The following is a 20888-nucleotide window of genomic DNA, read 5'->3' as shown; positions in this document are numbered from 1 at the left end:
CCCCCCCCCCCTCTCTCTGTCTCCCTCTCTCTCTCCCTCCGTCTCCCCCCCTCCCCCTCCCCCTCTCCCTCTCTATCTCTCTCTTTGTGGTATCAGGACGTAGCTCAAGCTGGAAGGTTTCACAAATACTAATTTCCAGAAGGCTTGAGGAGCCTGGCACACTGTGAGGCATAGGAACAGCCTTTGCCCAACTCAGTCAAAAAGCATTTGGTAAGGGGCAGCTATGGCCACTAGGCCTGGAGATGGGAGGTTCTGGGTTCAAATGTGACTACAGACTTCCTAGCTGTGTGACCCTGGGCAAGCCACTGAACCCCCCATTGCTTAACCCTTACTGCAGTTCTGTCTTGGAACCAATATATAGATTCTAAGATAGAAAATAAGGATTTAAAAATATATAAATAAATATAAATATATAAATATTTTTAATATATAAAGTGGGGGCAGCTAGGTGGCTCAGTGGATAGAGCCAGGCCTGGAGTTGGGGGTGGGCCCTGGGTTCAAATGTGGCCTCTGACACTTCCTAGCTGAGTGACCCTGGGCAAGTCAATTAACCCTGACTGCCTAGTCCTTGCTGCTCTTCGGCCTTAGAGTTCACACTAGGAGAGAAAAGGTTATGGGCGCCTGCTGGGTATGTGTCAGGCGCTGGGCTGTCCCCCTGAACAGGGGCTTAACGAGACCGCCTTCACCTCCCAGAATCAGTTTATCCATCTGTAAAGTAGAAAAAGTGGTGCCTCCCTCTCCATAGTCCTATGTCTTTAGATTTAAAGCCTGGAGTGCTCATCCAGGACAACTCCCCCACTTATCCAACGGCGACCCTGAAGTCAAAAAAGGAGAAATAAATTGACTATCAAGTCTCACGATACCAAATCTCGCGATCTTTCAACGGCCCCAGCCTCATTCCTCCCGGGAATTGGACGAGCCTTATTTCCTTTTGCATCATGGGAAATGTAGTCCCTGACTCCATGTTCTTCCGGAAGAACCCGAGAGCCCTCCAGAAGGCCCGGATAGGGGGCGGGAGGGCTCCATCCGGCCCCGTTGCATGCCGGGAAGTGCCCGTTTCCGTTAGTTGCCACAGGATCCCGCGCGCGACGGGTTCCCCCACGTGAATCCCCGTGCGCTCGGCTCTCTCCTTTCCCCCTCTCCCTTCCCGAGCCGGAACCACCCCCGGGAGAGGGGGAGAACCGGAAGTAGAGGCCGTGGCCCCGGAAGCAGAGCCCGGCGGGAAGGGAGCCCCAGCGCGGCGGCGGCAGCGGCGGCGGCGCCATGTCCCTCATCTGCTCCAGTGAGTAGCGGCCTCTGGGCCATCAGCCAGGGCCTGCGGGGCCGGGCGCTTCTCCTGCCGCCGCGGCCTCAGTTTCCTCATCTGCAACATGGGCGGGGAGGGTCGGCCGCGAGGATTCTCCGGATCGTGGCTCTAGAGGCAGCATTTATTATGCGCCGACTGTATGCGGGGGGGCCCCCCCGCGGACGAAAGAAGTGGAGGCGGGGCCGAGGGGGAGGGGCGGCGACGTTGTCCGGGGCCGGGGCCGCACGTGCACTCCAGAGGGGTTGGCTCGTCCCATGCTGGGATCCTGCAGGCTCTCCTGCAGAGCGGGAGCCTCGGGGGAGAGCTGTCGGGCCTTTCAGGGACTGAATATGTTCGTCCGCCAGGTGGGGCGCCGCTCCGATAAGAGGGAGACCCCTCTGATGTCGGGGTGCAGCGATAGGGTCCCGGCTCCTGCTGTCAGGCCATCCAGCAGCCAGGCATCAAGCCACTGCCCTTCCCCTGTTCTCCCGTGATCAGTTGTTGCTGGGGGGAAAGGATTCCTGAGACCTTGGGGCCCTGGTCCTGGTTCCGGCTCCAGCCTGGCCACCTAGCTTGGAGCAAGCCTTTTCTCATACCCCTTACACAGAAATTTTTCTTCCATAAGAGGAGGAGGTTGGGCCACGCCACCTCTCAGGTCCATTCCATGCTGGGATGTTCTGAGAACAAGAGGATTCTTTAGAGGAAGGCAGTCTGTGGAATGGGAGCAGCCAGCGGGCTTGGGGTTGCTGTTGGCACACTGAAGTTATTCCTCTGCCTTCTCCAAATACATTGTCCCTAGCTCTCAGACACCCAGATGAATGGGCTAGATTAGATCTAGATATCCCTAGATCTCATTTTCTTCCCCTTTCCTTCCAGCCAAACCTTCTTTTCCTAGATGCATTCATTCAACATTTAATATTTGTGACATGACCCCTACCCTAATGGATCTCACAGTGTATGTAGTAGGAGGCTATGAAACCCTGAGCTGCTTTTTTTTTTTTTTAAAAGCCCATTCCATCCATCTTAGAATCCATATTGTGTATTGGTTTCAAGGCAGAAGAGTAGTCAGGGTTAGGCAGTGGGGATTAAATTACTTGTCCAAGAAAGGTAAGTCTAATTTGAACCCAGGACCTCTGGTCCTTCCGTCTGGCTCTCAGTCTGTCCCCATTATCCCATACTTATTAAGATTACAAAGACATTTACAAATAGTTATCTCACTTTTTCCCTTTGAGGTATGGAGGCTGTTCTCATTTCACAGACAGAGGAAAGAGGGATCCAAGGAGGTCAGATAGCACTGTCCAAGGCAGTTTGGACCCAGGTCTTTGTAATTTCAGAAAGAGCCCTTTCTCTTTTTCCTCACTGCTTCACAAACACAAAAAACTCAGATACATTTATTACATGATAAGGGATTGGAGAACTACAGACTGAAGGGAGGCTAGCGAATGTTCTTTGGGATATGAGAAACCAGCACCAAGCTCCCAGCCAGCTGGCAGCTGACATCGTAGGTGGTCCCACTTGGAGAAACTTTCCTGGTGGAAGAGTTCTGATCCTGTTGGGAAAGATGGCCCAGTGCCTTGTGTATAATAAGCACTCTGGAAATTCTTGTGGAGTGAATGTAGGGACCATTGACCTAGGTTCCCTTCCATCCAAGTGCTCATAAGTGCTCTTTCTTTGCAGTCTCCAATGAGGTACCTGAGCATCCTTGTGTATCCCCTGTGTCCAACCATGTGTATGAACGGAGGCTGATTGAGAAGTATATTGCAGAGAATGGCACTGACCCCATCAATAACCAGCCTCTGTCTGAGGAGCAGCTCATTGACATCAAAGGTGCCTCTTTCTCCAGGGTCTGCTCATCCTAGAGTCGGGGTGTACAGAGCTGGGGGCCAGGGCTCTGATAGGGAGTGATTCTGAGGGTAGTAATATCCTTGAAGAAAAGCCAAGTTTTAAAGGGTCCAGAAGGGAAGAGACTGGGGTGGAGGTAGACTTTCCTGGAAATCTATCAAGAACCTCTCTCTCTGTCTTGGATAGTTGCCCACCCAATCCGGCCCAAGCCTCCATCTGCCACGAGCATCCCGGCCATCCTGAAAGCCCTCCAAGATGAATGGGTGAGTGCAGTGATGGAAAACATCCTCTTTCCAATGCAGGGCAGCAGGTATGAAGTTGTATAGGGGCTTGGAATGGGGGGAGGCAGGTGAGCTGGGGGTGGGTGAAGAGCTTCTCTCTTGTCGGGGTGGGAGGATAACATAGCAGTTCTGTGTGACAAGCCTGTTTTTCCTTTTTTTTTTTTTTTTTTTTTTTTTTTTGAATGTGTGGATTGGACTGGAGAGGGGTAAAGGGCTTGTTTCATGGGTGTCCACAGACTTCAGGGCGTAGTGAAGAGTGCCATGTTCTCTGAGGGACATGAAGCAATATATCAGTGCTTCCTGACCAAGGGCATGGGAGGCCCAGGTGGCTACACTGAAGTTATCGATAGTGGACTTCTCCTTTGACTGAGGTTCCCATTGATTGACCCCCGTGCTTGGGGGAGGGTGGCCTGGCTGGGCTAGAGGGGAAGGACCCACACAATGGCAAAACGAATGACAAATAGTACTTGAACCTCTATCAGCTTTCTCCTATCTCGTTAGTTGTCTTCTTCCCAGTATAGCATCAGCCCCAGATGAGGCTCAGCCTATGGCATCAGGCCAGCTACTCCTGGTCTCACACAGACCCCTTTCTCCCCAGGACGCAGTCATGCTCCACAGCTTTACCCTGCGCCAGCAGCTGCAGACCACCCGCCAGGAGCTTTCACACGCACTGTACCAGCATGATGCTGCTTGCCGTGTCATTGCCCGTCTCACGAAGGAGGTCACTGCTGCCCGAGAAGCTCTGGCCACACTGAAGCCCCAGGCTGGTCTCATTGTTCCTCAGGCTGTGCCAAGCTCCCAACCCAGTGTTGTGGTGAGTGTTTCTCTCCAGTTGCACTACTGACTCGGCCACAGGACTCAGTGTGCCCCAGACCAGGTCTGGTGGGCATCTCGCCCATCCAGGCTATACTTGGTGCCTCCTCTCAACCTTGCTCTTTTTCCCTTTAGGGTGCTGGTGAGCCAATGGATTTGGGAGAGCTGGTCGGAATGACTCCAGAGATTATCCAGAAGGTAGATCCCTTGACTCCCTGGGTTCTCTTACACTTGGCAGAGCTCCAGTGTCTTCAGCCTTCGCCTCCCTTCTCCCATCCCTGGTGCCTGCCTAGATAAAGGCTTAGTGTCCTACATGTGAAATTCAGTTGTCAGAAGGAGTCCCGGCTCCCTTCGTTGTCTCCTGGTCTGGGTGGTAACCCTGGGGCTTATTTGTGGGGCTAGCAGGTGGCTTTCCAGCCTTGGTCTTACAGTCCTTCACTCTCTTCTCCAGCTTCAAGACAAAGCAACCGTGCTTACCACAGAGCGTAAAAAGGTGAGTCCTGCCTGCTGGAGGGGGCATGTGAGGGAGGGGGCTGAGGAGAGGCCTTGGTCTCCACTCACCAGCATGCCTCTGGGGCTCTTCTTTTCTTCAGAGGGGGAAGACGGTACCGGAGGAGCTCGTGAAGCCAGAAGAGCTTAGCAAGTACCGGCAGGTGGCATCCCATGTGGTGAGTGGCATTCCTCTAGCTTCTCCCTGGGCTCTAAAGTGATGCTCCTTGTGATCCTTGGGAACTGAATCTTCTCCCTGCTGCATCATCTGCAGGCTTCAGGCAGAAGGGCTCATTCTTCATGCTCATCTTTCCTTTTAGGGAGATAGCATGTATGTGTCCTGGTGCAAATATTCCAGGCCCCTGGCTCCCTGCAGACAACATGATCAGGGTGGGTGGGTGGGGAGGAGTCTTGTGTGGTTGAGCACTCCTTTTCCCTACTCCCACCATCTACGTCAATAGGGCCCCTGTCAACTGCAGAATGAGGAGTTCCTTGCTTTTAGTCAAGGAGGGAATTTGGAGAAAGAAATAAGTGCAGGCTTTGAATCCTGGGAACTGGGGGATGCAGGGGTGGGTGTTTGCATAGGCCACGTGTGTCCCCTTGGCCTGGGGATCAAGCTCTAGCTCTGGGGATGACCTCAGTTATAATTGGGTTACTGAGACTCCTCTTCCTCTGTAAAGGGGCTACATAGTGCCAGCATTCCAGGAATTCTTGCCTTGGACCTCTGCCCCTCGGATACCAACAAGATCCTCACTGGTAAATGATGAGGCCTGGCCCAGCTGGTGGGCTGTGTGTGGGATGTGCCGGGCATTATCGGCTGGGGTGAGGAAGGGCATCCTGGGCCCTTCTTCACAGCTCTTTAAATGGGTCATCCTCAGGAGGAGCAGATAAAAATGTTGTGGTCTTCGACAAGAGCTCAGAGCAGATCCTGGCCACGCTCAAAGGCCATGCGAAGAAGGTTACCAGTGTGGTGTTCCATCCATCCCAGGTAAGGCCGTTGGCTTGTTGAGTGTCTCTTCTGGGTGCAGTTTTGTAGGCCTGGGTCCCTTGGAAGCTACTTACATAGGTCAGTGATTAGACTGGGTCAGTACTCTACGTTGAGTTAGGTTATTTATCTGATGGTGGTGCTCTGGGTTGGATGTGTGAAGGTCAGAATGGTTACTCTTTCCTTAAATGACCCTTCAGGGTTCTGGATTTTACTTAAGGACTTTGGCACTTTGATCTAGACTAGTGGTTGCCAAACTTTTTTGGCCTACTGCCCCCTTTCCAGAAAAAAAATTACTTAGCACCCCTTCTCACATACTATCACTGCCCCCAAATGCACCTGTGGCCATCACCATCTCCCTGGATCGCTGCAGCACCCACCAGCGGGCGGTGGCGCCCACTTTGGGAATCACTGATCTAGAAGGACCTTCAGAGGTCATCTAGTCCAACCTCGTTTGACAAGTGGGAAACAGTCTGGCTTGGGAAAGTTGCTGTCTGAGCCCCATAAGGATTCTCTGGCCAAATCCCTCTAGTCTCCACCCAGCGAGCCAGCTACATTCCCTTTGGAGCCATTTAAAGGCTCGAGAGACCAAACTCAGCGGAAGTGTCCTGAACATGTGACAGTTCTACCTTTTCTGCTGGGCTGTCTTTGATAAAATGAAGGTCTGTGGCCATTCCGGGATGTCCAGCCCTGCCCTTGTGCCTTTTTTTTGTGCGGGTATCTCTGATGTGTCACTGCTCACCCCTCTATCATTGGCTAATTAATGGATCCTGCAGGTTAGGAGTCAAGAAGAGCTCAGGGCATCTGGTCACAGCCTAGACTCAAATCCTGGCTCTTGGACTTGCTGCTGGGTTACCTTGTGCAAGTTGTGTCACCTCTGTGGGCCTCAGTTTCCTTGTTATTCAGATTGAGGGAATCGATCGATTGAACCTCTACACTACCCAGTGATGGGCAAACTCTTTAAAGAGGGGGCCAAAGGAAAGGAAATGCTCCGTCTGTTTCTAAGGCAACTCTTTTTGAAGTTTCATTGTATTGTTTCCTACTCACTGTATTAGTCAGATTAGGAATAATGTTGCCTGGCCAGATAGAACATTTCAGGGGGCTGCGTCTGGCCTGCAGGCTGTAGTTTGCTCATCACTGGTCTACACCTTTCTAGGTTCGTGATCCATAGATGGGATGATTGGGCTTGTGTCCTGCTCATTCTTGGTTCTCTGATTTAACTACTGGCTGCTGGCTCTAGAAGTGATTGTGGAATTTTGGGCCTCTAAAATGGGAATGCAGGTTGGGTGTTCCCTGCTGGACTGGGCCCTGAGGCTGGCCTACTTGGCCTCAGGACTCCTTGAGACCTATTATTCCCATCCTGTAGGAAACTTTGGGGAAAGCCAAAGAGAAAAACCATTTCCTCTCTTGGCCTGCCATGCCCTGCCTCTGCCATTAGATGGCAGTGTGGTATTGCAGGCCATGACCTGCTGGTTCCGTTGTGGTCTCCATTTATGTTAAGCACCTCCCCTGAGCCTCACCCAGGCCTGGACCCTGGGGGTGCAAGGATAGATAAGATTCTTGGGGTGCTTCCAGCCCATGGCAGCATCTGCACAGAAGATAAGTGTGATAGGGAGAGGACCAGGAATGGGGCGGCGAATTGTCAGGGAAAGCCTCAAAGAGTCAGCCAACCCAAGGGATGTGGGTTTTGCAGGAGCAAGCGGAGGTAATCCAGTCCTGGGAGACAGCAGTTTGACTGGATGTAGAGCATGTGAAGGGGAAGAATATGAGCTAAGGCTAGAAAATGAGAGCCATTTTCCAGGGGTGCGGGATTTGATGGGCAGTGGGGGTCCCCCGTGGTGTCAGAGTAGATGATTCTACTAAGGGAGTGATGATTCAGAAAGATCTTTTGGGGAGCAGCATGAAGACCAGAAAGGTCCTGAAACACTCCTAAAACCTGGGGAAAAACACAGGGGATGAGCCCGTGGTAAAGAAGGAGCCCCAGCTTAGGAGCCTCCCCCATTTCCTTTCATAGAAGTCTCATGTTCCGTCTGCCTCACTCATTTCTAATTTCCTGTCTTTTCTTCCTCCCTAGGATCTGGTGTTTTCTGCTTCCCCAGATGCTACCATCCGAATTTGGTCGGTCCCCAATGCCTCTTGTGTGCAAGTTGTCCGGGCCCACGAGAGTGCCGTGACTGGCCTCAGTCTTCACGCCACGGGTGATTATCTCCTGAGCTCCTCCGATGATCAGGTGGGTTTGTCTTCAGGGTCACTGGGGAGGCGAAAGTCTCAGCTCCTTGGGAGCCTGTGACTCCCAGCCTCAGAAGCCCTGCTTTTTGAGGCGTCCTTAAGTCATCGAGCCCACTCTATTGCCAGGTTCTTGTGTTCTCCCAATAGGCATATGTGTCCCCCCATTCATCTCTGTTTTGTTGTCTGTGCTTGTCTCTAGTACTGGGCCTTCTCCGACATCCAGACAGGACGAGTGCTCACCAAGGTCACGGATGAGACCTCGGGATGCGGTGAGTAACCGGGAAGGCCTGCAGATCCCTCCCTCCTCTCCTTTGGCCACGGCCCAGCGGGCCCTGACTCCAGGCTGTGTCCCCTTCTTTCTGCAGCTCTCACCTGCGCTCAGTTCCATCCTGATGGGCTCATTTTTGGGACAGGGACCATGGACTCTCAAATCAAGATCTGGGACTTGAAGGTAGGTGCGAGGCCTGGAGTGCTGTGTGCTTTCATCAGCATTACTTAGTGTGCGTGGCAGGCACGGCATGGATGGAGACTAGAGCAGTCCTGCTGCAGGAGGAGGCTTCCTGCCTATGCTGACAACCCCTCCCCACCCCCACTTCTGCCTAAAAAAAATCCTATCCTTACCCTGATTGCAGGAACGTACCAACGTGGCCAATTTCCCCGGACACTCTGGCCCTATCACCAGCATTGCCTTCTCTGAGAATGGTTATTATTTGGCCACTGCGGCTGATGATTCATCTGTCAAACTCTGGGATCTTCGCAAACTCAAAAATTTCAAGACGTTGCAGCTGGACAACAACTTTGAGGTGGGTGGTCAGCTCTGCTGCTTCTGTGGACCGTCCCCTGCCCAGGCAGCCCTCTGAGCCTGCTTGTCTCCCACAGGTGAAGTCACTCATCTTTGACCAGAGTGGCACGTACCTGGCCCTCGGAGGCACCGACGTTCAAATCTATATCTGCAAACAGTGGACAGAAATCCTCCACTTTACAGGTAGCGAGTTCTCCCTTCTCTGCTGGGGGGAGGGGGCAGGCAGGAAGAGCCTGCCGGGCATCAAGAGCCCTGTTGGGCCATGGACTAGGAGAGCAGTGAGGGGCTCCGGGGCCAGAACCAGGACTAGGCCCATGGGAAGGGGCAGACACAAGCTCATCCGAGCCTCCTGCTGCTCCTCTCTTCTCTCCTCCAGCCCACTCCTATGCCACAAGTTATTTTGCCATTCCCCAAGGGATGGGCTTGTTCCCTGTTACAGAAAGTTCTGATAAAAATACGGGACCTTTCTTTCTGCCCTGACACGTGTACCTAGTAGTAGATCTCTGAGTCAGAGCATATGGATGTCTGTTGCTAGCTCATTCCAAACCACTTCCCAGAAGAGTTGGTCCAGCCCTTTTCACACCTGGTCGCTTGTGTATGGTCTTTTCCATTAGTCCATGAGCTCCTTGAGAGCACAGACTGCTGGTGTCTGCTTTACTTTGTACCCCCTCTGCTTGGCACAGTGCCTGGCACACAGTAGGCCTTTAATAAATGCTTGTTAAAGGTTTGCAGCTCCATCAACAATGCATGAGTGTGCCTGTCTCTCCACGGCCCTCCCAGCACAGACTTCTACCTTCTTTTGGAAAGCTGCAGGGTTGTTTGGGTTGATGATGGCCTCCGCCTTTGGAGAGCCCTTTGCTCACATCCTTTGACTGCCCGTGGCCTTTCGGTCTGCCCCTGCTGTGCTGGCTTCCTCTGTCTCTTGGTAACTGGATCCTTACAGGGTCTTCTTTGGTGCCAAGATTTTGCAGTCCCAGAGGTAGAAGGGCGAATCCTTCTCCTGATGGCATGCAAGCCTCGTGATGGGTCCTCCACTTGGCCCTTGTAGGCTCAGGCCCGGCCCCCAGCAGCTGCCCCATCACTCTTAATTGGCTTCCTCTTCTCTCTTCTCAGAGCACAGCGGCTTGACCACAGGGGTGGCGTTTGGACACCACGCCAAGTTCATTGCTTCGACCGGGATGGACAGGAGCCTCAAGTTCTACAGCCTGTAGGCCCTGTTCCCTCCTGAAAAAATTGAGGCCTTGTCACTGTAGTGGGTAGCATTAGGGGTGGGGGGTGGGAAGGGGAAAGAGACTGTGAGGGGAGGGGGGAGGAATTTGGGAAGGGACACTCACATCATTTCACTCTGGTCTGAATGGTGGCCTCAGCCAGTGTTGACTGTCCTGGAGGTACGGGGCAGCCTGCCCCGTGCCCCCACCTCTGGGCACCACAGGGAATCTACACCCAAGAGCCAGTGCCCTCGGGGAAGATTTGTGGGGTTGCCGAGATGAGCCATTGCCCCAGAGGCAGCACAGAAGGGGTTCGGGGACCCAGAGCTTCCCTTTCTTTTAAATAGGAGTGATTTGGGACCCTCGGCCTGCCCACGTCCAGTTTGCTCTGGCTCCTGCGGGAGGCTGAGCGGAGGGGGAGGGTGCAGGAACGTGCAGGTTTTTGTAAGCAGCGATCTAGTTTCATTAAAAAAAAAATAAACTTTTTGTCTTGTGTCTCTGTGGCCAAAACCCTTGTTAGAAAGCTCTGAGCTTCCCCTGGACAAGAGAGAGGGAAGGCTATCAGCCCTGGAGAGGCACCCCTTGAGCCCCAGAGGCTGAGGATCCCTGCCTGGGCCATCCTCTGACCCCCACAAGCATTTGGGTTCAGGTCTACAGACAGAAGTGAGCCCTGGCAAGTCCCTCTGAGTGCCCCAGGGAGGTCACTGTGGCCAGGGGGTCCAGCCCGTGCCCTGCAGGCCTCTCCCCATGACTGGTGACCCCGCAGTGCCCAGCTCTGCTTAGGACCCCCAGGAGGCGATCCTGTCTCCTTTTTTCTCTCCATTCTTGTCCACATAAGAGGCGGCTACTGTGTTCCCCCAAAGGGTCCGGGCCTGCTTGTCAATGGGCACCAGCATGTGTGAGCACCATCCCTGGCTTGATTGGCAGAAAGGAGGGCCTTGGCTGAGCCTGAGACCTCTGTCTTTGGGAGCCTCGGGAAGAACTCTGGGCCTGTTGCCCAGGAGCTAGTTAGTGCAGGAGGTGGGATTTGAACTCTGGTCCCTCATGCCCTGGGATTGTGCCCTCTCCAATAAGTGGCCCCTGCAGGCCGGTGTTTCTGTGTGATGGCGCTTTGCAGTGGCACTTCTGAGCCCTCATCGGGTCCCAACGAGTGCCCCAGTGGACGCTGCCACTGTTCCCACTTTACAGACACGCAGGTGGGCCCCACGAAGGCCCCCACAGAGCTGCTGATGCTGGAGGCAGCACTAGAACCCGGGGCTTCCTGGCACCTCCCGGGAGCTCTGCCCCACCTCTAACCCAGCCAAGGTCTGGGCTCTGGCCTCCGGGCACAGAATGCCCACCAGAGGGCGACGGGCAGACACGATGGGCTCGTGTCTGGCTCAAGCTTTGCCCAGGTGCCCAGGAGGCCCAAAGCAGCCTCAGCCCCTTCCCTGTGGCCCCTCGCTCTGACCTCTTGGGCCAAGAGCAGCCGAGACCCTCCGACACCCAGGAAGGGCCATGGAGGCCTCTAAAAGTCCCTGGTTCTGTCGGGCTTAAGGTCCCGTGACCCACCAGAGTTCTCATGGCCGAGGCCTTGGCCATTGCCTTCAACTGGTTTTACAGATGAGGAAACTGAAGGGAGGGGAGGAGTGCAGCGTGGCACAAGGCCAGGGAGAAGCGGACCAGCAAGTATTCAGTGCCCACGAGGGGCCCGGCTTTACCAAGGTGGGCTCATTGGATCACGGAGCCCCGGCGAGGCCCTCCCTCTGGTGCCCTCCCTGTGGCATCCTGGGCAAGCCTGGCAGTCTCCTTCCTCCATCTCTAGAAGGGGAGCGCTAGACAAAAGCAAAGTGGCGCGATTGGCAGAGGAGAGGATTCGAATTCAGGTCTCCAGGCTTTCCGCTGTACCGCACCCCCTCCTGGCCAGCCAGCCCACAAACATTAGGAAGCCCCTTCTCTGCGCCGCCCATGCAGGAACCCGGTTCTCCACCTGCTTCTTTCCCCTCCCAAGAGTATAGGCTGGAGTCAGGAAAAGCCCTTCTGGAAGGGCAGCCCCAGGCACAGGCCCCGCCCCTGGGCCCCCAAATGGGCCCCCCCCGCCCCTGGGCCCCCAAATGGGCCCCCAGGCACCCTACTAGCAAGGTTTGTGGGCACAGATGAGGCCTTGTTCCATCCGGGGGGGAAAGGGGTCCCCTCAGCCTGCCCTAGAGGGAAGGAAGCCGCCGCTCCCCACTTCCCTGCCCCTCAAGGGCCCCGCGCTCTGGCTCCATCTCTAGGCAAACAAAGATTATCGCCCCACCATCTCCCCCGACTGTTTGTATTGTTCTGTGGTGGCTTCAGTCACACACGAAGGTGTGCAGCAACATGCCGGGCCGTGGGGGCCCCTCTCAGAGTCTGCACCTGCCCTGCTGGCCCGACCCGGGGCGCCTCGGGGTGTGGCCTCCACTCTCAGCCCCATCCCTGCGGGAGCACAAGCTGATCCCGGGGGGCTCTGGGAAGCCCAGGAGGCTCCTGTCCTGGGTCACCCCCACTTTGTTCTCATTTTTTCCTGCCCGGCTGTGGCCATCTCGGGTGGGCTAGGAGGGGGGGCCGGGGCTGCCTTTCCTTCCTTCCTCCCTCATTACATCCACAACCCTGAGGAGGCCCGACGGGCAGAAATGAAGCCCAGTAAGGAGGCGCCACCTGCCTGGCCGGAGTCCTGCCCCGCCTGGCATCCGCTTCCCCTCTGGGGTTGGCCAGGCGCCTTCCGCATACCGACTCTGGATCCCCCCAACAGCCCTGAGGGAGGTTATAGGACCCCCATTTCATAGATGAGGCCGGGGAGGCCGGCAGAGGCTCAGGGCTGGCCCAGGGCACCCAACGGGTAGAGGTCACGCTCGGGCCTTTCTGCCTGGGGTCCCCCGGCCGCAGGGCCCGGCTTGGGGGGGCCGAAGGTCTTTTCTCTCCCCCACAGTGCTGGCTCGTGCCCGAGGCTGCCCCCTAATGATGCACTCCGGGTCACACTAGAGGGGCCATGTCGGGGCGGTGCCGGCCCGCAGGACGGTTGGATGGCTTTGAGCCGGGGGGGGGGAGGGGGGGGGAATCCGGCCTCCAGTCCTGGCTGTGGGGCCCGGCTGGTCCCTCCAAGCACTCTGATGGGTGCCCGGAGTTTAGCCTTCGCCTTCCGTCTTGGAATCAGCCCCAAGGCAGAAGGGCCAGGCCACGGGGGTGAAGGGACTTGCCCAGGGTCACCCGGCTGGGGAGTCTGAGGGCAGATTGGAACCCAGGACCTCCCCATGCAGAGCCCCGCAGCTAGTGCTCATGTCCCCAGGCTGGCACCAGGAATCAGGGACGCCACAGACGCAGATCCCTGGAGTCCAACTCTGCCCCCGCGCCTCGGTTTACCCCCTGGGAGAGGAGGCCGGAGAAGCCCAGGCTGGACACTCGCCTTCTGGATCCGTCCTCGTGATTGTTACTCTAAACTAGCGGCACGTCTCAGCCGAGTGTCCGCCGGCCCCCAAACCCCCCACGAGGCAGCCGTCGGAGACCTCTCGGGCTTCTGCCACGGAAACGGGGCCTGGCGGCTCCGTCACCTCCTCGGCACACGGAGGCCTCGAACTGTTTCTCCACAGACGGGGCTTTCTCGGAGGCTTTCTGATGGGATCCCGTCCCTCCCCCAGGCCCCCACTCAGGACCGAGGGCAGAGTCAGAGTCTCCCTCCGTCCGGCCACTCCTGAGCCTCGGTTTTCCCTCCAGGAAGAGGGGTGTCGAAGGCGCCTCCCAGCTCCCACAAACTATGCAGAAAGTTCCGTGGAGCCAAAGCGCCCCATGGCCGGTGAAGAGGGCTCCCCGGCAGGGACGCCTTCACGACAGCCTGGCCTCGATCTCCCCCTCGGGGAGGCCCCCAGCCCACAGTCTCCATCAGGCAGCCCTCCATGGACTGGAGGCTCCCGGCCACGGCCTGCCTTTTAGATCTAACTCTCCGGCTTTGTCCTCCATCGGGCCTCTCCCTCTCGTCCCACGGGTTGCTGCCCTTCCCAGCCCCAGACCAGACTCCTGTAACAGAGGCCCCCGGGACACCCAACCGAGAGCCTGGAGCCCCAAAGGAGGGAGACCATCTACTCCAGAAGGGGTCTGGGACGCCGGGCGCAGGAGGAGATGGCTGCGGTCCTCCCTGGGCTGCTCTGCCCAACAGGAGGGCGCCTTCCTTCTCTAGCCATTCCCTCCCAAAGCGCTTCACCTACGCCCCCTGATCGCCAGCATCGCCGGAGAAGGCCAAGATCCAGGAGGACGACGGCCGGGGCCGAGGCGGGGGTGCCCACCCAGAGCCCCACAGCCTTCCTGCTCCAGGGGCTCCTCATGGAGGGTGCTGGGACCTAGGGGGGTGGCTGACAGCAGCTGAAAGTCCAGAAGGTAGGGGCTGAGCCATTGGCCGGTGTGGCCAGAAGGGGACACTTCCCTGCTACCGGCGTGGCCGCCTCCTTATTTCTGGGAGCTAATTTTGTGCCGCCTCCAAATCCGTTCCGGCTACAAGAAAAGCCTTTTGGAAGGAAAAATGACTGGCCTACAGGCCTTCTTGGCTCGGGGTGGGGAGATGGATGGGCATCAAGCACGGAGACCCCCGGGAACACTCCATCTTGCGTGCTGGAGGACACTTTTATCCTTAAAGTTTTGTCCTCCTTCGGCCCAAAGAGTGGCCTTGGTGGAGGCAAACCTTGGTCAGGGCAGCTCCAGTGCTTTGGGGAGTTGGAGAAGATGAGTTTTAGGGGAAGTCAAGGCTGCTTCTTTTTGAAAGACCCAAAGTAGCATTTGGGGAAGAGAGTCGTGGCAAGCCCGCCTCCAAGTAGAAGAGCACCAGATTGGAATCGGAGGGCCTTGGGCAAATCCCAGGCTTCGAAATGCCATCAAACCAAGGGGCCCGGCCAGCCCGCCTCGCGGGCTCTCTGCCCAGTCTGGCGCCCCGACTAAGCCCAAGAACAGCACACGGTTGGTCCGAATATCACCACTCTGCTTTATTGAGCTTCTCTGCATCCCCTGCTCCCCTTGCGAAGCTTCGGGGTCCTTCCAAAGAGGGCAGCCCCCACTAGGAAAGTGGTGGTGACGGCCAGGGAGAGGCTCGCCCACAGCAAAGGTTTCAGGCTCGCGTTCCAGGAGGGCCCTTCTGGAGGGAGCGGCTCCAAGACGTCGGGCCGCGAGAAGACGGACGCACCCGGCGCGCTGGGCTCTGCGGAGGGGGGAGCTAGAGCGGGTGTAAGAACTAACAAGACTCAGCACTGCCCAAAGACTAGCAGAAAGGCCAAGAGCCAGCCGGAGGCGCCCCAGGCGTCCAGGTCTAAGTCCCTGGGGACAGGCGTCACCCGAGGGAGACCTTACGCCAAGGCGGTACCCTGGGGGAGTTCTTGGCCCAAAAGGCCATATACGTGCGTCTACACCCTCCCCAGCGCAGCCCAGCCCCTCACACACCTTTTTTTGTTAGGATGCTCTTCTGTCCTCGAGAAGCCCCCAACTCTACCAGGCCTGGAGAACCCACCATGTCCTGGGCTCCTTCCGTGCCAATGTGGGGATCTATGAAGCGCCTCCGCTCTGCCAAGAGGAGTCGGAGGTACCTCGTTGCATCCTGGCCCTGTGCCAGGTTGGCATCCCAGCAGGGCACTCTTGTGCATTACGTGGGATCGAGGGGGTCTGGGGCCCCTCCCCAAGGAGGGCATGCCAGCTTCCCCCACCCCAAGACCCCAAATCTCACTCACTTGTAGCCCCCGAGTGACACACGGCCCTGCACATCTCTGTCTCGGAGGGAGAGCAGGCAGAGGCACTACAGAAGAAGTAAACCTGCACCGAGGGGAAACCAGCATCAGGCATCTTTCAGTCTAGAGCAGCGATTCCCAAAGTGGGCGCCAGCGCCCCCTGGTGGGTGCTGCAGTGATGGCCACGGGAGCATTTATCTTTCCTATTAATTGCTATCAAAATTTTTAAAAATTAATTCCAGAGGGCTGAGTCATATTTTCTGGAAAGGGAGCGGGAGGCCAAAAAAGTTTGGGAACCCCTGCTCCATACCATGGCTGCTGGGCACAGGGGGTGTCAAACCTTTGATCTGAGCAGAGTTTAGGGGACCATCTCTTAGTATAGGAATTCTCAGGTCAGCCTCTAGAGGCCAGCCGTCAAAGACACTGGTCCAGGGAGGGGGTGGGATCAGCTCTTTGTCCTCGTAGAAGAACAAAATGGCGCCTGCTACTCAACTCCGGCCCCCGGGAAGACCAGCCCTCGGCTGGTGGATCGGGCCTTTCCTTCTGGGTCCTGAGAGGGAAACTTTAAAGCCGGAATGGAACACCCCGAGCCCGACACTGCCGATACTAGGCCGGGGGTCAGGGGGCCTCTTTACTCAAGTCTACTAGAGAGCTGACTCACGAGAAGCAAATTCCAAGCGTGGGCCAACGGACCAGAGCGAATACTCAACAGAACCGTCCCGGTGTGTCACTGGGGGAACCTCAAGTCCTGCTGGAGGGTGGTGGACTCAGTGGGCCTAACATTTAGTAGCACCCGGCTCACAGAGGCCAGTGGTAGAGGAATCACCCAGCAGAGGAAAGGGGGGCCCGCACCCTGGCAGTCTCCCAGGCCTCAAGGCCAGCAGCTTCTCTGCTCTGACATTTTCCTCTCCATAGTATCTAGTCTGCCTCCTTTCTGCTCATAGAGCTGCCGCCCTACGCTGGGTCCTCCCCATCGTTTAACGGCACTGTTCCAGTAGCCTCCTAACTGGTCTCCCCGCCCTAATCTCTCCTCACTGTGATCCGTCCTTCACCCAACTGCCAGAGGGACCGACTTCCTGCAGGACAAACTCCTACAACAGAGGACGGACCGTACTGGACACTTAAATCCCTTCGACCGCCTTCTCCCGTCCTTGGCCGCCTTCTTACACCCTCTGCCCCTCTCGCTGCGTTCTAGAGTCCAGTCTTCCTGGCCTCCGCTCTCCGGCTCTCTGTTCCCCAAAGGCAGCCTGTCTTTCCTCTCCCGTTCAGAACCGAGCCGCAGCCCTTACCGGTCCACTGAGAGCCCTCTGGGAGACCGAGTCGACAAAGGTAAAAGTGGCCACGGTGAAACGTCGATAATGAGTCGGGAAAAGGGGCTCCGACGTATTCCTTTCGGGCACCAGCTTGGTCTTGTAGCCGTCCCCGGCAAATGGGCATCTGGAAAAGAAGTCGGCGAGGTGTTGGTCGGGGCCTGCCGGGAAGTCGGGCTTGGTCCCCGGTGAGCCACTCACCCATCAAACAGGAGAGGCCACTGAGGCTCCCTGAAGGGATTGGTGCTGGGCGTCGCCCAGCAGTGATGCAGGACCAGCACCAGATTGGGGTCCGTCCTCCTGAGAAGTCTCACTTCAACGTGCGTGGGCTCCCGCAGCGTCTTGAAAATGGGGAAGTCCTTCGCGTCGTAGTAGGAGCTGTACTTCTGATCTAGGTTGGGGGAGAAGGGAGGCCCCCTGAGCCTTCGGGGTGGACCCCGGTGCACAAAGGCTCCGGGGAGGGCAGGGCAGAGGGCTCCTTACCTTTGGCGATTCGGAGCTCAAGGTGCAAGGGGCCAGACTGGACCACGGGAGCCGGTGGTGGCAAGCGGAAAACTTCCGTCTGGAGGGGCAGGAAGTCGCTGGCGTTGAAGATGCAGCGAGCGTGGAGGCTGCAGCGGGATGAGAAGGTGGAGACTGGGTCAGCCCTCAGAAGGCATCACCCGGGGACAGCCCGGTACTTCTTACAAGACAAAGCTGGGACCCTGCTGGTGTCTGGTCAAAGATGGCGGCTACTTAGAAGGCAGGGCTAGAGCTCGGCTGTTTCGCTTCAGTCGTGTGTGACTTTTCACGGCTCTGTTTGGGGTTTTCTTGGCAGAGATCCTGGAGTAGTTGGTCATTTCCTTCTCCAGCTCATTTGACAGGTGAGGAAACCGAGGCAAGCAGGGTTTAGTGACTTAGCCAGGAAGCATAGCTCCCTTCTGAGAGGTGGCAGACTACCGGCAGAGAACGGGACCTGCATCCTGGAGCTGGAGCGAGACAAATGATCGTCCGTGACTAAGGCTACAGGGGGGCTTGGTGGTCACTGGAAAGTGCCACAGACCTTGGGAAGAGGACGGCAGGCCCCCAACTAAACTGGAAAAGGAGATCTCTGTTCCCCGTACTCGGGGGGAAATGCTAGTGACCAGAACCGTCAAAGAGCTGGCGAGTTGGGAAGCAAAAACTCTTCACTGGAGATGCCCGAGGGATTGGGTTCAGGCCCGGCTGGACATCCTTTCCTAGTCCAGATTCGGGAGTATCGTTGCCAGCTTGGTCGCAAGGTCTGCGGATCTCAAGTTGGAAAGGATCCCGAGAGACCACCTAGTCTACTTCTCTCATTTTACAAACGAGGGAACCGAGGCGCTAAGAAATGAAGTGATTTGTCTAAGGTTCCACAGGCAGTCAGTGGAAGAGGCAAGATTTGAACCCAGCCTGGCAGCTGGGCGGTGCAGTGATGGATCGATGGCCAGGCTGGAGTCAGGAAGAGCTTAATCTAGCCTTAGACACTTCCTACCCTGCACGAATCCCTGAACCTTGTTTGCCTCAGTTTCTTCATCTGTAAAATGAGAGAAGGAAATTGCACCCTCCAGGATCTCTGCCAAGAAAGCCCCAAATGGGATCTCCAAGAGTCAGGTGACCCTGGAATGACTGGACCACCTCGGACTCTAGACCTCTCAGGCCGCTTCCTTGAATGCCGTGGTCCGCTGTGGTCACAGGCTCATCCTCTAGCTGGAGGACAAGCCCCTTGGAGGCTGGGGCCATCCTTTCCCCCTCAATGGCTCACAAGGCAACTTGGAGAAGAGAGAAGCCGAGTCCCCGTCTCTGAGGAGGGCCCCGGCTCCCACCCTTTGGGGAGGCAGGCAGGAAGCCTCTTGCCACCCTGTGACACGGGCTACCTCTAAAAAGTGGAGCCTCCTCCAGCCTGGGGATCTCTGAGCCCCTGACAGGCTCCAGCCTCCTCCAGAGGGTTTCTGAGCAGTGTCTGACTCGGCTTCCTGTTCTCGGGGCCAACTCAGCAAACCTTCCCAGGCATGAAACCTCAAGGCCGCTCAGTGTGGCCAAGACACCCAACCTGACTTTTGCTCATTATGGCTTCTTGGTGAGGAGACCCCCGACCAGGGCTCTCCTGGGTCTTCTGCCCCCCAAACCCGGAAGCCCATTTTTCCCCTCTGCCTTGCTCCCCAAGAGCTCAAGATTTCAGCTCCCCAAGGCCTGGCCCACTCCGTGCCCTCGGAGAGCTTCTTTTCCTTCTCCAGGACTCCGACCGCCCAGGCTGACCCCTTAGGCTTGAGAGAAGAGGAAGCTGGGCCGCCCCCTCCGGAGCCACGGCCTCCCTCTCCCCCACTCACAGGAAGCTGCTGTCCCGAGTGATGGCACCCTCTGGCCCCGACTGGACGTCGATCGCCGACACCAACTGATTCTCGTAGACGAGCTGGCCGTGGGCCACCTGGGAAGGGGAGGCAGAGAGAAGCTGGAGGAGGGCCTTCACGCTGCGGGAGCCCCGCAGAGCCGCCCCTCCCCCCTACCTGGATGGTGGTCTCACACTGGGTGACCAAAAAGCGGAACACCACGAAGTCTTCCGTCCTCTGGCTCGGGGCGCAGCCGCCCGAGGCGTAGCCGAGCCGGAGGCTCTCCAGGCTGACCTGCCTCTCGGCGGTGGTGTTCTGGGAGACCACCAGGACGAAGAGGCCCTCTTGGGAACACTGGACGGTGGCTGCGATAGAGGCCGGAGGACCGAGGCCGGTTAGTGTCGGGGACGTCCGAGGGCAGAAGGGCCGGGGCTTGGCTGCTGGGCTCCTGGCCTCACTCCCCCAGGAAATGGGGAAGGGGGCGGCCTGGCCCGAGGCTCTGGCAGAGTTTACGTCATGAGCCCGAGGCCATCCCTCCCTGGAGCTGAATCCCTCCGAGGCCTGCTGGGGGGCTGCTGGGCCTGTCTCTGGCGTGTCCCCCGATTCCCCAAAGGCTAGCGCTCCCCGGAGCTCCCCGCCGGCCTTCCTCGACTTGACCTTTACGTCTAGGCTGCAGAGACGTTTCTAGGTTGTTCGCCATGCCGAAGAAGGAGGCCTCCGCTGGGAGGGAACCCCCCCAGGAAGCCCCCCCACCCGCCCCTCCCTGTCCGCCCCCCAAGCCCAGCCCAGCCCCGCCTCGCTTCCGGGTGCACCTGTGTCGCCATAGAAACACGGAACCTCCACCTCCGAGGTGTCATAGCAGCAGCCGGCTTCAAGACAGGCTTCCGCGGTCCTGCCTTCTGCGCAGGGGATGCGGCCGGCAGCGACCCGGCATCTGCCTGGGGGGGGAGACAGGACCCGGGGTGGAAGCCCCTTCCAGAACCCCATTGGCTTCCGCTCTGGGATGATGCACTCGTGTAAGGGGAGGCAGGAGGCGGTGGTCCGGGCTGGCCCCCCAATCACGAGTCCGGCTGAGCTAGGAAGAAGCGCTTCAGCCAGAGGAGTCCAGGAGACGGTCCGGGAACCTGCCTCAAGGGAGGCTCCTACCCAGAGGCGGGAGGTGCTGGGTTCCAATCTAGCCTCAGACACTTCCCAGGTGACCCTGGGCGAGTCACTTCTCCCCCATTGCCTTGTCTTTACCACTCTAATGGCTCAACACACCAACACACAGTATTGACTCTATGGCAAAGGGTCAGGGTTTGAAAAGACAGAAAGAGAAGAGACTCACCTGAGGGAGACGGGGAGACCCGAGAGCCCGCTGGGCTTGGGCGGGAGGCCGGAGAAGCCCCAGTGGGGTGGATCCGGGTGGGGCGGCCCCGGGGGAAGCGAACTGTAACAGGCCGGGGAGGCCAGCGTCTCCAGTTTGGGTCCAGAGGGTGAGGACTGAGCCCGGCAGCGGAGGGAGAAGGCTGGACAACCGAGGAGTCCGGAGCGCCAGGCTGGGCCTCGGGGGAGGAGGAGTCCGGAGCGCCAGGCTGGGCCTCGGGGGAGGAGGAGTCCGGAGCGCCAGGCTGGG

At 57.5% G+C, this 20888-nt stretch overlaps 2 protein-coding genes across 2 annotated transcripts in view; one reads left to right on the top strand and one right to left on the bottom strand.

Moving 5' to 3' along the window:
- Positions 1-1061: 1061 nt before the first annotated feature.
- Positions 1062-9980, top strand: PRPF19 (pre-mRNA processing factor 19). The gene is made up of 15 exons (XM_044680533.1): positions 1062-1282; positions 2963-3112; positions 3314-3390; positions 4007-4222; positions 4357-4419; positions 4673-4714; positions 4815-4889; positions 5391-5466; positions 5589-5698; positions 7770-7925; positions 8124-8193; positions 8290-8375; positions 8557-8727; positions 8804-8909; positions 9840-9980. The coding sequence occupies exons 1-15, from the start codon at positions 1264-1266 to the stop codon at positions 9935-9937; spliced, it is 1515 nt and encodes a 504-aa protein (XP_044536468.1). The 5' UTR covers positions 1062-1263; the 3' UTR covers positions 9938-9980.
- Positions 9981-14890: 4910 nt separating this feature from the next.
- Positions 14891-20888, bottom strand: part of ZP1 (zona pellucida glycoprotein 1) — a 17428-nt gene continuing 11430 nt past the window's right edge. The window contains exons 2-11 of the mRNA XM_044682000.1: positions 20598-20702; positions 20086-20274; positions 19451-19638; positions 19274-19371; positions 17430-17557; positions 17148-17337; positions 16926-17073; positions 15640-15721; positions 15356-15475; positions 14891-15131 (exon numbers count right to left, since the gene is read on the bottom strand). Of these exons, the coding sequence (XP_044537935.1) occupies positions 14905-15131; positions 15356-15475; positions 15640-15721; positions 16926-17073; positions 17148-17337; positions 17430-17557; positions 19274-19371; positions 19451-19638; positions 20086-20274; positions 20598-20702 (1475 nt within the window). The 3' untranslated portion in view covers positions 14891-14904. The remainder of the gene's footprint in view (positions 15132-15355; positions 15476-15639; positions 15722-16925; positions 17074-17147; positions 17338-17429; positions 17558-19273; positions 19372-19450; positions 19639-20085; positions 20275-20597; positions 20703-20888) is intronic.

This window comes from Gracilinanus agilis, chromosome 6 (genome assembly GCF_016433145.1).
Source record: "Gracilinanus agilis isolate LMUSP501 chromosome 6, AgileGrace, whole genome shotgun sequence".
Classification (NCBI taxonomy): Eukaryota; Metazoa; Chordata; class Mammalia; order Didelphimorphia; family Didelphidae; genus Gracilinanus; species Gracilinanus agilis.
This window is presented reverse-complemented; position numbering and strand designations above follow the sequence as displayed.